General features: G+C 45.6%; 1 protein-coding gene across 1 annotated transcript in view; it reads right to left on the minus strand.

Moving 5' to 3' along the window:
- The window catches only part of LOC125947838 (lysosomal aspartic protease-like), a 59,777-nt gene extending 53,627 nt beyond the window's left edge, over positions 1 to 6,150 (minus strand). Inside the window, exon 1 of the mRNA XM_049673281.1 lies at positions 5,996 to 6,150. Coding sequence (XP_049529238.1) covers positions 5,996 to 6,075 — 80 coding nt within the window. The 5' untranslated portion in view covers positions 6,076 to 6,150. The remainder of the gene's footprint in view (positions 1 to 5,995) is intronic.
- Between the last annotated feature and the right edge of the window lie 8,697 nt (positions 6,151 to 14,847).

Here is a 14,847-nt window from a genome sequence, read left to right on the forward strand (position 1 = left end):
CCTTTATAATCATAGGCTTTTAAATCTTCCCTTCTCGCCCAGCGGGTCACACAGACATACGCTGAATACGTTGCCATTTGCGCGACCAACCACTCGAATGTAGGAGCAAGGGCAGGCGAGAAACTGAATATTATCTCCGGCTGGGCACATCCTGCAATAGTCATCAGCTCAGGCAAGTCATGCTGCCTATACTTCCCCAATATATCCATGCCAATACTTCTACTCGAATTCGCAACCCAACCGTTGTTTGAATAGCATGACCTTCCAATGCTTACATAAATATAAATACTCCACGTTCTTTTTATTCCAACTTAACATTTACTGAACATCTAAACTACCTTCGGGCAAAAGTAGAAATTCTTTGTACCCGTTTACTCACATTTTCCAAAATATAAATTGTGGGGTTTTACGTGCCAAAAACACGATATGATTGTGAGGCACGCCGTAGTGATGACCTCGGGATTAATTTTGACCACCTGGGAATTTTTAACGTGCAGCCAATGCACGGCACAGAGACGTTTTTGCATTTAGCCCCCACCGAAATGCGGCCGCCGCGGCCGGGATTTCATCCCGCAACCTCTTGTTTAGCAGGGCATCGGGGGTTTCGCAGGAAGTTTCGCCACTACCGGGGGTTTCGCCACTACCGGGGGTTTCGCAGGAAGTGAAATTAGGGGTGGGGGTCTATATTTCTAGGAGGGGGGGGGGTTGAGGGTAGAGGAGTATTGGTAGTCATTTTAATTTTTAATTTGTGTCGATGTGTTGCATACGACTAGCAACGACTCCAACACTCATGCGAACAATTACTTCACTTACAGTAGGACTAAAGTCGTATTTATGAACAGACACAGCTTAACCACAAGGACTACATAAAATGTGTACTTTACATTAACACCCCGAAGTGGAATCCATGCTCAACACTGTACACACATGCGGAAGGTGTATATCAGCGCTTTGAAATCAGCCACGATAATTTTCATGACACTGACACATCTACAAGGAATTTACGGCTGCTAACACAACATTTGGTTGAATATGTACTAGCACAGCCATTTTGCACATCCAGATCATTCACTCAATAACTAAACTAGTAAAATAAATATAAACTAAGATGTGAGCATCTATGTACTGCCTACTAATAAAAAAAAACTAGACCCCCACAAATACATGTGCGCTTTCGCACCCACATTCCGAACAGTTGCATCCGCCTGCGTTTCTTGCTATAACATCCCACCACTTTCTCGATAAAAATCGACAAGAACACGTCGGCCATTGTCAGTGGCATCTCGGGCGTCTCGCAGTTCCGGGCCTTCAATGGTGATGCCCAGCAGCTCATTCACGTGGTTAGGCAGAAGGTGGTTTCTTTCTGACGACAAAAGACGGTTGAGGGAATTTTTAACGTGCAGCCAATGCACGGCACAGAGACGTTTTTGCATTTAGCCCCCACCGAAATGCGGCCGCCGCGGCCGGGATTTCATCCCGCAACCTCTTGTTTAGCAGGGCATCGGGGGTTTCGCAGGAAGTTTCGCCACTACCGGGGGTTTCGCCACTACCGGGGTTTCGCAGGAAGTGAAATTAGGGGTGGGGGTCTATATTTCTAGGAGGGGGGGGGGGTTGAGGGTAGAGGAGTATTGGTAGTCATTTTTAATTTTTAATTGTTGTCGATGTGTTGCATACGACTAGCAACGACTCCAACACTCATGCGAACAATTACTTCACTTTACAGTAGGACTAAAGTCGTATTTATGAACAGACACAGCTTAACCACAAGGACTACATAAAATGTGTACTTTACATTAACACCCGAAGTGGAATCCATGCTCAACACTGTACACACATGCGGAAGGTGTATATCAGCGCTTTGAAATCAGCCCGATAATTTTCATGACACTGACACATCTACAAGGAATTTACGGCTGCTAACACAACATTGGTTGAATATGTACTAGCACAGCCATTTTGCACATCCAGATCATTCACTCAATAACTAAACTAGTAAAATAAATATAAACTAAGATGTGAGCATCTATGTACTGCCTACTAATAAAAAAAAACTAGACCCCCACAAATACATGTGCGCTTTCGCACCCACATTCCGAACAGTTGCATCCGCCTGCGTTTCTTGCTATAACATCCCACCACTTTCTCGATAAAAATCGACAAGAACACGTCGGCCATTGTCAGTGGCATCTCGGCGTCTCGCAGTTCCGGGCCTTCAATGGTGATGCCCAGCAGCTCATTCACGTGGTTAGGCAGAAGGTGGTTTCTTTCTGACGACAAAGACGGTTGAGGGAATTTTTAACGTGCAGCCAATGCACGGCACAGAGACGTTTTGCATTTAGCCCCCACCGAAATGCGGCCGCCGCGGCCGGGATTTCATCCCGCAACCTCTTGTTTAGCAGGGCATCGGGGGGTTTCGCAGGAAGTTTCGCCACTACCGGGGGTTTCGCCACTACCGGGGGTTCGCAGGAAGTGAAATTAGGGGTGGGGTCTATATTTCTAGGAGGGGGGGGGGTTGAGGGTAGAGGAGTATTGGTAGTCATTTTTAATTTTTAATTTGTGTCGATGTGTTGCATACGACTAGCAACGACTCCAACACTCATGCGAACAATTACTTCACTTTACAGTAGGACTAAAGTCGTATTTATGAACAGACACAGCTTAACCACAAGGACTACATAAAATGTGTACTTTACATTAACACCCCGAAGTGGAATCCATGCTCAACACTGTACACACATGCGGAAGGTGTATATCAGCGCTTTGAAATCAGCCACGATAATTTTCATGACACTGACACATCTACAAGGAATTTACGGCTGCTAACACAACATTTGGTTGAATATGTACTAGCACAGCCATTTTGCACATCCAGATCATTCACTCAATAACTAAACTAGTAAAATAAATATAAACTAAGATGTGAGCATCTATGTACTGCCTACTAATAAAAAAAAACTAGACCCCCACAAATACATGTGCGCTTTCGCACCCACATTCCGAACAGTTGCATCCGCCTGCGTTTCTTGCTATAACATCCCACCACTTTCTCGATAAAAATCGACAAGAACACGTCGGCCATTGTCAGTGGCATCTCGGGCGTCTCGCAGTTCCGGGCCTTCAATGGTGATGCCCAGCAGCTCATTCACGTGGTTAGGCAGAAGGTGGTTTCTTTCTGACGACAAAAGACGGTTGAGGGCCGAAAAGGAGCGCTCGACGGTGGCTGTGGTGATCGGTAGCAACAAAAGATGACCGACAACATTTCGCAACTTGGGAAACATAACGACGAAGTGGGGAACAACGAGAAGCGAAGATAGATATGCTGTGGATGTGAAATCCTCTTTCAGTCGTCGAAGATGTTCCTCTCAACATCTGAATTACTCCCGTGTTCTTCGCCGTATGGCAAGCCGACTGCTGGAAGGAGTTCCCTCCAGCTTACTGTTGCTTGGCTTTTGCGACAGGCACACGTAGAAAGATCGCAGTAATCTGGTGAGGTCGACAAGTCGCTGTCAAAGGTTGTCCTTGTACATGCTTAGCTGATGCGTCAGGTTGCTCTTGTTCTCGTTTGGTTATGCGTCAATGAAAGTGCCATCTTCAAGAAGTTTCTCCGCTGACGTTCGTACTTCTTTGAGTACTGCTTCCACAGAAAGCTACAATTGCCTCAATCACTGGACAGATCCAGCTGTCGTTGTAGTTGCCTGGATGACATTCTTTAGACCGGGCGGTCGTCGTATTCGCCGTACTTGCTTTCGTGTGGAATTCGTGGTTTTTTCCTTCACAAGCCAGCTACGGACAAGCTCTCCCTCGCGTACATGTCCTTCTTCCCGCGCTATTAAACAACAGTCACCGTCGCGTAAAAAAATTGTTACGAATTAAGGGGGTGCCTTCACAAAAACAAGAGGGTGTTTAGGGAAATCACTGGCCACTACGCCACCACGGCGGCCAGCACTTTTTCAAAATGCCTTACTATGGGCCCCCAGTTGACATCCGCCTTTTATACCATCCGTTGTTTATGACCCGTTTGGTGGCCAACATTTGCGACCTCTCAGTTCACTTCAAAACTTACCTCCATACAACGCACACTCACAATAACAGGTGTATTTCGCACAACTCGTACAGAGTGCATCTAGTTGTGAGTTGAGCACCTATCCAATCGCCTCTCTCGTCCTGTCTTGTTTTCGCGCTCGGTTTTTCGCTATGTGCGCGTACTAACTAGCCCAGCAGTCAATTTTTACAAAACTATATTACATATTAAATGCTCTTTTAGAACTAGGTGCCTTCATTCATTAAAATAAAATTAACACGTAACACGTGGGTAGTTAAAAGTATATTAGGTGGTATCTGACTTCATTTTGCACAGTATGCTCAACAAGCCTGTGTATTTTGAAGACCCAATGAAGCAGAAAATGTGGTGGAGGGATAACACGCTAAAGCCTTGCGTAGACGCACAGGGTGCCTCAAAAGCTACTGCATGTACAAATTCTGACCCCTAGATGCAACTCTACATGACGGATCATTGTCGTGATAATTTCTTTGTTCAAGTTAATACTCGTGCATAGGAAAACTGTCTACAGTAGTTTTACACAGCTAGTAGTCAAGAGAACTTGTATGTTTCTCTAAAGAAAGTGCATTTCTTTAAAAGAAATGCACGTTTTTCAACCGGAGGCACGCGAATGCTAAGTTTTTTTCTTCGAATACGTTTGAACCCGAATCAGCCGGTTCAGGATGCTGCGAACTGGTTCGAACCGTTATTATTTTGCGCTCCGGGGGTGAATCTGAACCGAACCGAAAAGCGTGAACCAGAGACCCGAACCGAGCCCCAATATATTTAATTTCGACGCTGTGGCTACGAGTGTGCTAAGACTACACAAGCTATGCTCGTACGGCCGACTAGCAAACACAATTTATTTTTCGTAATTGATCCAAACACTGTGCTACATATAACTATAGCAATGTTGACATATGGCGAAACTAAAACTGCTCACACACATTTAAGGGACCGCGAGTAAGTGATGCAGGCAACTGCTTTTCCTATATTTAACAAGGCACTATACGAGAAATATAGAGAGTTCCAACGAGATTACTGTTGTTCGAGAACTATAGGTTCACGAGCGTTCTCCAGTACTGTAGTACGATAATCTTCATGGAGTACGAGAACCTTCATGGAGTACGAGAACCTTCATACAAAACTGTAGAAAATGGAGTCAAATAGGGAACTCCTTCTGAAGGAACTGCCAGGGCCCTTTGTTCAATTTTAGAGCGAACGTTAGAGATAGATCGAAACAACGGCTAATACCACGCATGGCAAACTACATTTCAAGTAACCTCGCACCCGCCGCAAAGGCTAAATGTCTATGACGCTATGTTGCCGAGCACGAGGTCGCGGGTTCGATTCCCGGCCGCGGCTGCCCCATATTGATGGAGGCAAAAACGCGCATGTATCACGCTTTTTGTGCGCGTTAAAGGCTCCCAGATAGACAAAATTAATCCGGAGCCCTGCACTACGGCGTCCCTCGTATCCCGCTGTTAGAGACCCCATGATTTAAGTTTTTAAGCAACCGCGCACAAAGATCCTGCTGCGCGCGGAACACGAACTCGCAAGAACCGCGCTACTTACGAGATCGTCTCGAATTCCATTTCTTACATATACATAGTTTCCACAACTAGTGTCTATACCTGACGGCACGGACCACCACTTAAAGCCACTCCGCTCTCGATCTCTGCAGCATCCCGAGTTCTACAAGCAGGGTTCCCGTACGCATCCCGAAGGCGGGTGCGGTTGGTCCGGTCACGCGTGCAGTGGCTTCAAAACTTCTGAAAGGTACTCTAAATCTTGAGTTGGTGCGCACGGTATACCCAAACGGAGCAGTTTTCTGACGTCCTGGCTAAACAACAAAACTGATCGACGACTATCAGCAACATAAGGCAGCTTATTGAATGTGGCAAATAAAGTCGAAAAACTTTAGGAAATACAGGATTGGTATATAATGGGCCTCACTTGAGTTGCTTAGTCGCGTTGGCAAGCTTCACCGCGATAACGGCGCCCAGCAGGGCGCCGAGGAGCGCTAGCAGTTTCATGGCTCCTGTGTGTGCAAGCTGACTGATCAGTGCGCTCAGCTAGTACGGAGGCACGCAGTCTGAAGGGCGCGCTCTGCTGCATCGGTCTGCCTTTATCGGCAAGAACGACTTGCGCGCACACTCCAGGCGCTCAAGCGCTGCTCTTTGCATCTTCTACTTTGTCCTGTTTCGCAAGCAACGAAACAGGACAAAGCCTTTGGCTTCGCGGATTCCACGAGTGCCCTGACGAAGCGCCAGTTGCGCAGAGATCAACGAGTGCAGAGTCAAACCGCCAACGGATAAACAAGTCGGCCCTTCACGCGCACACAAATCTTTTCACTACGAATGATTTGCCTATATTTGGAAGCATTTTCATTTCTTTTTATTTTAATAGAATCTTTATCAGCTTCCATAATACTTTTATCATTGCTTCCGCGATTTCATCTTCTATATTCTGTGAAAGGCCTTCCCGACATGCGTCATCCATATGCTCCTTAAACCTTGACCACTCAACTGTACGCAAGACAGTAGAGGAGCATTGCGCAACTCCACTAATCTTTATGTATGTTGGAATATGGTCGCTTACATGTGTCTCTTTGTCGGTATACCATTGGACGTTCTAGGCGAAGCGCCACGACCCCAAAGTCAAGTCTAAAGGCCAACCTCCATGCAGCGAACTTTCGCGACGAATTTCGCATGACGAAAAATCCAGCGCGAAGCGCCGTCGCGAATTCGTCACACCACACTCCATGCAACCAAGAGCCGGCGAACGCCGCCGGCCATGCGGTCGACGCAGCCCGCGAGGAGTCATTGTGGCCAGACGAGATAGGCTACGAAAGCGACGTTGGCGAATGAAAGCAGAAGGCAAAACAGCGCCTAAATCAATGTTTTTACACGTAAAATAAGGCACCTGATCTGAAAAAGTGCGTAGAATAAGTGTTTGCTGCTAGCCGGAATCTATTTAGACTGTCACTTTCTTTTTTGTGAATACGCGGCACGTCGGTATTTCGCCGATACTTATCCCTCGTCTGTCACCCTGTGCTTGTTTACGGCTCTCTCCGCTCGCGTGCCGCTGAGTTTTTCTCCCGTCCGCTTCCGCCTTCGAGCCTGCCCTGCCATCGAGGAAACACTGAAAGCTATTAGACAGTTTTAGTATAGTGTACGCAATTAATGACGTACGCTATGCGCTATTGTACAGCGTACGCTAAGCAGCGCACGTTTAGTACAGCTTTAGTTGGCCTGCGAAATCTTCCGATCTCAGAGGCTATATCTCGAACATATCTCGAAGGTTTCCCTCGTTAGGCTTCGTGTCGTTTGAAACGAGAATCGTATTCAAAAACTCCAGAAGGTTATTCATAATACACTGTAGTCGAAGCGGCCTGATACTAATCGAAAGCCGTTTACGCAGTCACTTGCTACAAACGAAGCGAATTCTACAAAAGCCACGCCAAATTCAATTCGAAGCGGGCAGCGGGGACCGCCGCCATGTTTTACGTACGTGGCTTGCGAGCCGCCCATATGCCGCACGTACGCCATGCTTTAGCTCGCGTTTTTTTTTTTTTTTTTTTTCGGATGTGCCAGTGAACTACACCCTGCAAACTTCAATCAAACGTATTTCCAAAACAAGGCGGTACGCAAAGCATCATATGTTGCGGGTATGCATGAGCAGAATATCACCGGGAAACGAAGCCTCTAACTACATAGAGTACACAAAACAAGCAGTGACCACGTATTATTCACTAGAACATTGAGGCAGAACAACCAACAAGGAGGTGCTTGACTCCAGTCGACGCGCGACCGACGGAAGTCAACCTCTGCGCTGTGGCCCGATTGGTCCACGCTCTCCGCCGCGCGCGACGACTTCCGGCGGCGGCGGTTCGCTGGGCGGCGAATATCTAGAGAGAGTGGATCGGCGGCAAACGGTCTTTTTTTTTTTTTTTTTTTTTTTTTTTGACGTCGGGCGGCGGGCGGCCGTCGCCGAGCGGCCGCCGCCGAAAGTTCGTCGCTTTTTCGCTCCATGGAAGTTGGCCTTAAGCAGCTATTATAGGTCGTGCCTCGCAGAAATGTAGGGCTCATTAACATTCGCATTGACAAGTAGCTTGACCCCACCTGTAGAACTGGCACCACGGTTGCGCCAGCCACAGCACACCACTTGCTATGGGCATGTCCTGGCCTATCCTCACTGCGAAGAATCTGCCTTGCTGGGCTGCAGAGCTCAGTCGTCACACTCAATGACTGGATCCTTCCTAGAGGGACCCCTCAACACCGCTAAGCTATATATGACAGCTTGTTCACCTACCTTATAAGAAGCGAAACCATTAACTTAATCTATAGCACCTCACCGGAAAAACCACTGGGGTTGCCTTTTCATACATGTACAATTTTCTATTTTTTATGATTTAATAAACGTCTTTCTCTCTCTCTCTCTCTCCATAATACTTTTATCCGCTCATACTTGCCCAATGTTGCCGAGTCGTTCAGGCGGCAGCTGATTAAGAAACTTTCATCAGAAATAAATTAATTGGAAACTTGAACTCATTATTTGGCGCCGCTAACGTTACTGGTGTATGCATGATACTGTACTGAAGCATCTGTCTTTCATAGTCCTCTGCGTTAAACAGGAAATCAGGAGCACTGATTGAGTGCTAGAAACGAATAGTAACGGGCTCCAGAATGGAATACGGAATCCTTTTCGAATAGTTTAGAATAATGAGCGTAGTTACAATAGTTATAGTAGGCTACGCTCATATACAAGCATTCAAAACGTTAGCAAGCTTTTGTCATTGCATGTATTGCACAAAATTAAGCGTGGTTTGTTAAAAGCACAAATGGCAGCGCCATAGGAACATACAAGCAGTTCGATCGCATAAAAGCGAGGACCCTTCAGAGCATACGTGGTCACGTATTGTTAGGATAAATTTTAACAAGGTTGACTTGTGGGCTGGTTGGTTCCTGTGTGCCCTGTCATGACGAAATTTGACAGGTGCGTCGTCTGCGAAGACGGAAAAACGTGGAAATAATTTCTTTCCCTTGTTGGAATGGCTGTGACAGATGACGCCACTATTATATCAACAATGTTGCGACGATGTGCACTGCGGATTTTTTCCACTGCGAATACACACGTTCAGCGCCCACAAATAGTACCAAACAAAGCATCTGACATAATTCTATACGTAAGGAAAATTTTAGTGCGAATAATACGTCGGTGTTGCCGGAAATATTCAACTTCCTGAGCGACACTGCGTATCCGACTATACGTAACTCTTGGTGTTTCATATAAAGTCCCTATATAAGAAAAGTACCACCATCTAACTCTTTCCTCCGCCGCCTCCTCTCCTAAAGCGCTTGCTTTTTTCTTTACTTTTCGCTTGCGAAAGCCAAGTCGACGGTGGCGCACCTAGAAAGTACACGTTGAAGCTTTCAGGCCGGGCGCGCGCCGCCGCCGGCGGCGGCGACTGCGGCTGCGCAGAGGACTTTCAACTTGGCTCTGAGGCGGAAAAAAAGAAAATATAAAGAAGTGAAAAGCGCGAGCTATCATCGTCCAATCGGAGATACAGGATAACACAGGAGAGAGCGAAGCGGCATTTGTCAAAGGATGGCGGTACTTTTCTTATATAGGGACTTTAGTTTCATAATCATTGTGATTGGGAAGAAAGTTATTGACACGTATACATGTTTATCTTTCACCGGTGGCCACTTTCCACCGGCTAACAAATGTTAAACGTTATCGCTCGGCGCAGGTCGCGCCTGCATCGGAAGCTTCTCTAACGTTATCGATGCTTCTATCCGTCGTCTGTGGTCACCGACGCTCATGTAATCTGATTGTATGAGCGACGCGAATTGTCTAGAACTTTCTGGAAGACACGCGGGCACCAGAGATTAATCTGGAACCTTCGATGACTCACGTACACGGTGTAAGATATATACTCTTTAGGTGGGGACACTTCTCGGCTTGCTTGCTAGACGCGATCGACCAGATAAAGTAGCAAGGGCGCGCGTCTATCGTGGGCGGTGACGGCAGCGGATACCTATCGGCGGAACGACGCAACTTCAGTTAGAACGCAGACGAGAGCTTGTGCCGACAAGGAACGCGCTCATGCCCTCTCCCCGGTGACCTACTTTCGCGCGTCACTCAGTCATTTCGGATTTCCCGCGAACCACCGGTTGCTATAACAACGGGAGATTAAACCAATAAAAAAATTTCTGTGTTGAAGTTGCGTCGTACTGCCGATAGGTATCCGCTGCCGTCACCGGGTCGGTCGGCGCGCGCCTTTGTTACTTTATCTGGTCGATCGAGTCTGGCGAGTGTCCTCACCTAAAGAGTATATATCTTACACCGTGCTCACGTATAAAAGCCGGCGCGTTCCGCCGCAGATCAGATTTTCGACGATCGCCGACTGTGTTCGCCGCTATCGTTGTGCTTTGAGTGTAGCTTGCTTTTGTGGCCACAGGTTCGTCATACACAGTTTTATGAATGTTTCCTTCACTGTCACTACTACGCGACATCTGGTGGAGGCGCTGGGTAGGGCGGCGGCGGTGGTGGGCGACGGAACTGCGGCGTTATGGCACGTAGAGCACTGCACGGGCCGGATTTTTCGGCCCGAGCCCGGCCCCGGCCCACTCTACAAGGCCCGAGCCCAGCCCGGGCCCGTAATAGAAAGCCCGAGCCCGGCCCGGGCCCAGGCGTACATGACTGAGACCAGCCCGGGCCCGGCCCGGGCCCGTGATTCCAAGCCCGGGCCCGACCCGGGCCCGTGCTACTGAGGCCGGGCCCGGCCCGGGCCCGGGCGTTCATTACTAAGCTTAGCTAGGGCCCGCGTGTGCATGACCAGGCCCGGCCTGTAAGAGAAAAAAAAAATTATTTACTTGCAGATTGTACCGTATCTTTCAGCCTCACGTTCTCGCTGCAGTATCCACGGTGGGGACCGACGGTTGTCCCACGGTGGGGACAAAACAAACGTTAATGCTGAGCTAACTATCTGTCTGGCAGATATAACTAGGAGGCTTGATGCTCTGGCTGGGTTGCCAGCTCAAGTTGGGGGGATTAAGGACTCAACTGAGCTATTGTCACAGAAGTACGATGACATCCTGAACCGACAGGTTAAACAGGAGCAAGACATTAGTAGCTTGAGCAGGCGTGTAGGCAGATTAGAAGCGGTTTCCACTTCAAATGACATTCAGCAACTGAAAGCGACTGTAAATGATCTTGAGTTTCGCAGTAGGAAACTAAACATAGAAGTACATGGCATTCGAGCTGCGCCAAACGAGGATTTGCTGTGTAGGTTGAATGATCTGGCTAAGACTGTTAACCTACCAGAGCTGACGGGGAATGACATAGGCGCTATTCACAGACTACCATCAAAGCCAAACAAAACGCCTGGTATTATTGTCCGATTTGCCCAGCAGTCAACCCGCGATAAGTGGCTGGAAAAGCGGAAAGCCCTAAGGAATGATTCATCGGGTGTTTCGATCACTGAGAACATGACCCAACATAACAGAGAGCTGCTCCGCTGCGCAAAGGATTGGGCAGAGCGTAATGGCTACCGTTTTTCATGGCATTGTAACGGCAAGATTCTTGTAAGGAAAAGAGAGGGTGATAGCGCCGTTGTCATTCGTTGCGCGGCTGACCTTGATAAACTGTGATATGCTCTTTTTACCGGGCACTGTATTCTGATATTTCTTTTAGTAGCCCTCTCACCATGCTTCCTTCCTCAACTGCGCAGGTAGACGTTATAAACCTTAAAGACTTCTATGATACTGGTTGCCAAAAATGCCTCAATTGTGTTCATTTTAACCTTAGATCTGGTAGAAATAAGCAGGATCAACTCGATTATTTTTTTAGTGAAGCGAAAGTACGCTTTGATGTTGTGATGTATTCAGAAACCTGGTTTGCCTCGGAAGAGGACGTGTTTACATTTCCAACATATAAATCCTATTACATGAACCGCAAAGGCAAAAGGGGTGGTGGCGTAGCAATGCTAATCTCCAACTTAATTGATTCTGAGCTAATCTCAGAATTCTGCTGTATTACTCCTTTTTATGAAACGCTTGCTATTAGATGTGGTACTTCAGTTTTTTGTGTTTGTTACCGCCCTCCCTCAAATAATGTCCGTTTGTTTTTCTCCTTTATGAACTCTCTGTTAGAATTCATCAGTGAAAGAAAATACGCTCTAATTCTAGGTGGTGACTTCAACATCAACATGTTAGCTGATAGCAGTGCTAAATTAGAACTCGAATCGTTGTTAAACTCTCATTCTTGTAAAAATTTTATAACATCCCCCACGCGAATCACTCCACAATCAACAACACTTTTAGATCTGTTTATAACCAATTTTGATCCCTCCTTTGTTAAGGCTGGCACTTTAGTTCATAATATTAGCGACCACTTGCCTATATTTATGTTTGTCAGTCAATTCACTAACACACCTAAACCACTGCATTCGGAATTTTCATACAGACTAATTACCCCAGAAACACTATGCGCTTTTAGAGACCACTTAGGCAGAACAAACTGGAACGAAGTATTCGCAACGAGCGACCCCAACTTGGCATACGATTTGTTTATGAAGAAGTTTTCTGAATTATACTTCGCATGTTTTCCCGTCAAGACTTTTAAAACCTGCAAAAAAAGTCGAAAACCTTGGGTAAATAAAGATTACCTCAAGCTTATAAGAAAGCGGGACCATTTGTTTAAGGCATTTATAGTGAGTAAATCCCCTGAAGCCCTCAAAGCTTTCAAGAAATACAGAAATTTTGTTACTAAACACCTTCGGAATGCAGAAAAGCAATATTATTCTAACCTGTTCAACTCGACACAAGGACGGACAGAAAATGTTTCGAAGGCATTAAACACTGTAATTGGTAGTGCATCTGAGGCAGTAACTAAAATTGTAAAAGACGGAATAGAAGTTCAAGGCTCTGAGCTAGCTAATGCATTTAACGATTTCTTCCTATCAGTTGGTGACGCTACCACCAGCAGCGCTGACCTAAGATATATGAATGACCGAACTAACCAAACCATATTTTTAGAGCCAGTTTCAGATGGTGAGCTTGTAGCCACATTTCTAATCCTCAGCAATAGCAAAGCCACTGACGCGGACAATATTCAAATAAAACCTGTAAAATATGTCATTGATATACTAGCACCATGCCTTACCTACATATTTAATATGTGTTTGTCTACAGGAATTTTCCCTCGAAATATGCAGATAGCAAAAGTTACAGTTGTATATAAAAAGGGTAATAGAAATGATATGTCCAACTACCGTCCTATATCAGTTCTGCCTGTATTTTCCAAAGGCTTGGAGAAAATAATTTTGAAACGCCTGACCTCTTTCACTGACCGCTTCAACTTGATAAGCTCTGCACAGTATGGCTTTCGCAGAAACAAGTCTACAGAGCTCGCACTACTGGCCCAAAAGGAATTCATTCTAGAAAATTTCGAGTGTAGAAATATGGTGCTCGGGCTTTTTTTAGACTTTTCAAAAGCCTTCGACCTCATTAATCATGATATTCTGCTTCAAAAAATGGATCACTATGGCATAAGAGGTGTCACGCACAAACTAATCAAGTCGTATTTACTATACCGTACTCAATTTGTTGCCATCGAAGGAAATCATTCTTCAATAAAATGCATTAAAACAAGCGTCCCTCAGGGAAGCATCCTGGGACCGTTTCTGTTCATACTTTACATTAATGAGATTGTCCACATTGATAAAACAGCCCATTATATAATCTATGCTGATGACACGAGTTTATTCTTTTCGGGCAAATCATGTGCCGATTTGGGTAGTCGAGTGAATAGCGCACTGTCTGAAATTAATGCATGGGCCCAAATGAACTCCCTAAAACTAAACATTAATAAAACGAAGGCAGTTTTATTTCACCCCCGCCACGCATATGTCCAGTTACCCACCATTTTGTTAAACAACTCTAAAATTGAAGTGGTAAAAAGCTTCAAATCATTGGGCGTGTATTTTTCACAAAACATGACATGGGATGATCACGTGAACTACATTATTAATAAACTATCTAGGACAACAGGCATTATGCGCCGCCACTGCTACAATTTTCCTACCTCTGTTAACATACTCATATATAACTCTTTATTTTTGTCTCTATTAAATTATGCGTTTCTTGTATGGTCAACAACAACAGCTGGAAACATTAGCAAACTTACCGTCCTGCAAAAAAGTGCTCTACGCCTAGCCTGTAAAGTCCCATATCGCTACCACACTGCAGACTTGTTTAAGAAGTACCACATTATTCAGGTTACATCAATGTATGACTACAAGCTATGCCGTTTATATAAACTCGGTTTGCTGAAAAATAATGATGACATGACAAGCCTAGCAAGGCTAGAGAAAAACATTCATGCTTATAATGTACGCCATCCTGAAGTGTGGTATGTCGCGAAATGTAGAACTGATTACGGAAATCAAATGTTAAAATTTCAATTGCCTACACTTCTAAACCACATAATAAAAGAAAATAACATTGACATATCTAGTACATCACCAAAACAACTGCGTTTAATGTTTGTATAATGATGTGATACAACGATTTCCTTGTTCTTTATGACTGCTTCGTAATCCCCTTTTCAAGTGACGTTTTATATCTTTTGTGTTTCCTTAGTAGGTTGTACTTCCTTAGCCGCACGCTTTTATGCTTTCCCGTGTGCTAGGGGGGTCTGGGCACCTCAAGCTGTTCTTACAGCTTTTACCTGCCCTCCTCGTAACTTTTTCTTGTTGCGGAATAAAATTCAATTCAATTCAATTCAATAAGCAATTAAAG

The sequence above is a fragment of the Dermacentor silvarum genome, chromosome 1, assembly GCF_013339745.2.
Source record: "Dermacentor silvarum isolate Dsil-2018 chromosome 1, BIME_Dsil_1.4, whole genome shotgun sequence".
In the NCBI taxonomy this organism is placed as follows: Eukaryota; Metazoa; Arthropoda; class Arachnida; order Ixodida; family Ixodidae; genus Dermacentor; species Dermacentor silvarum.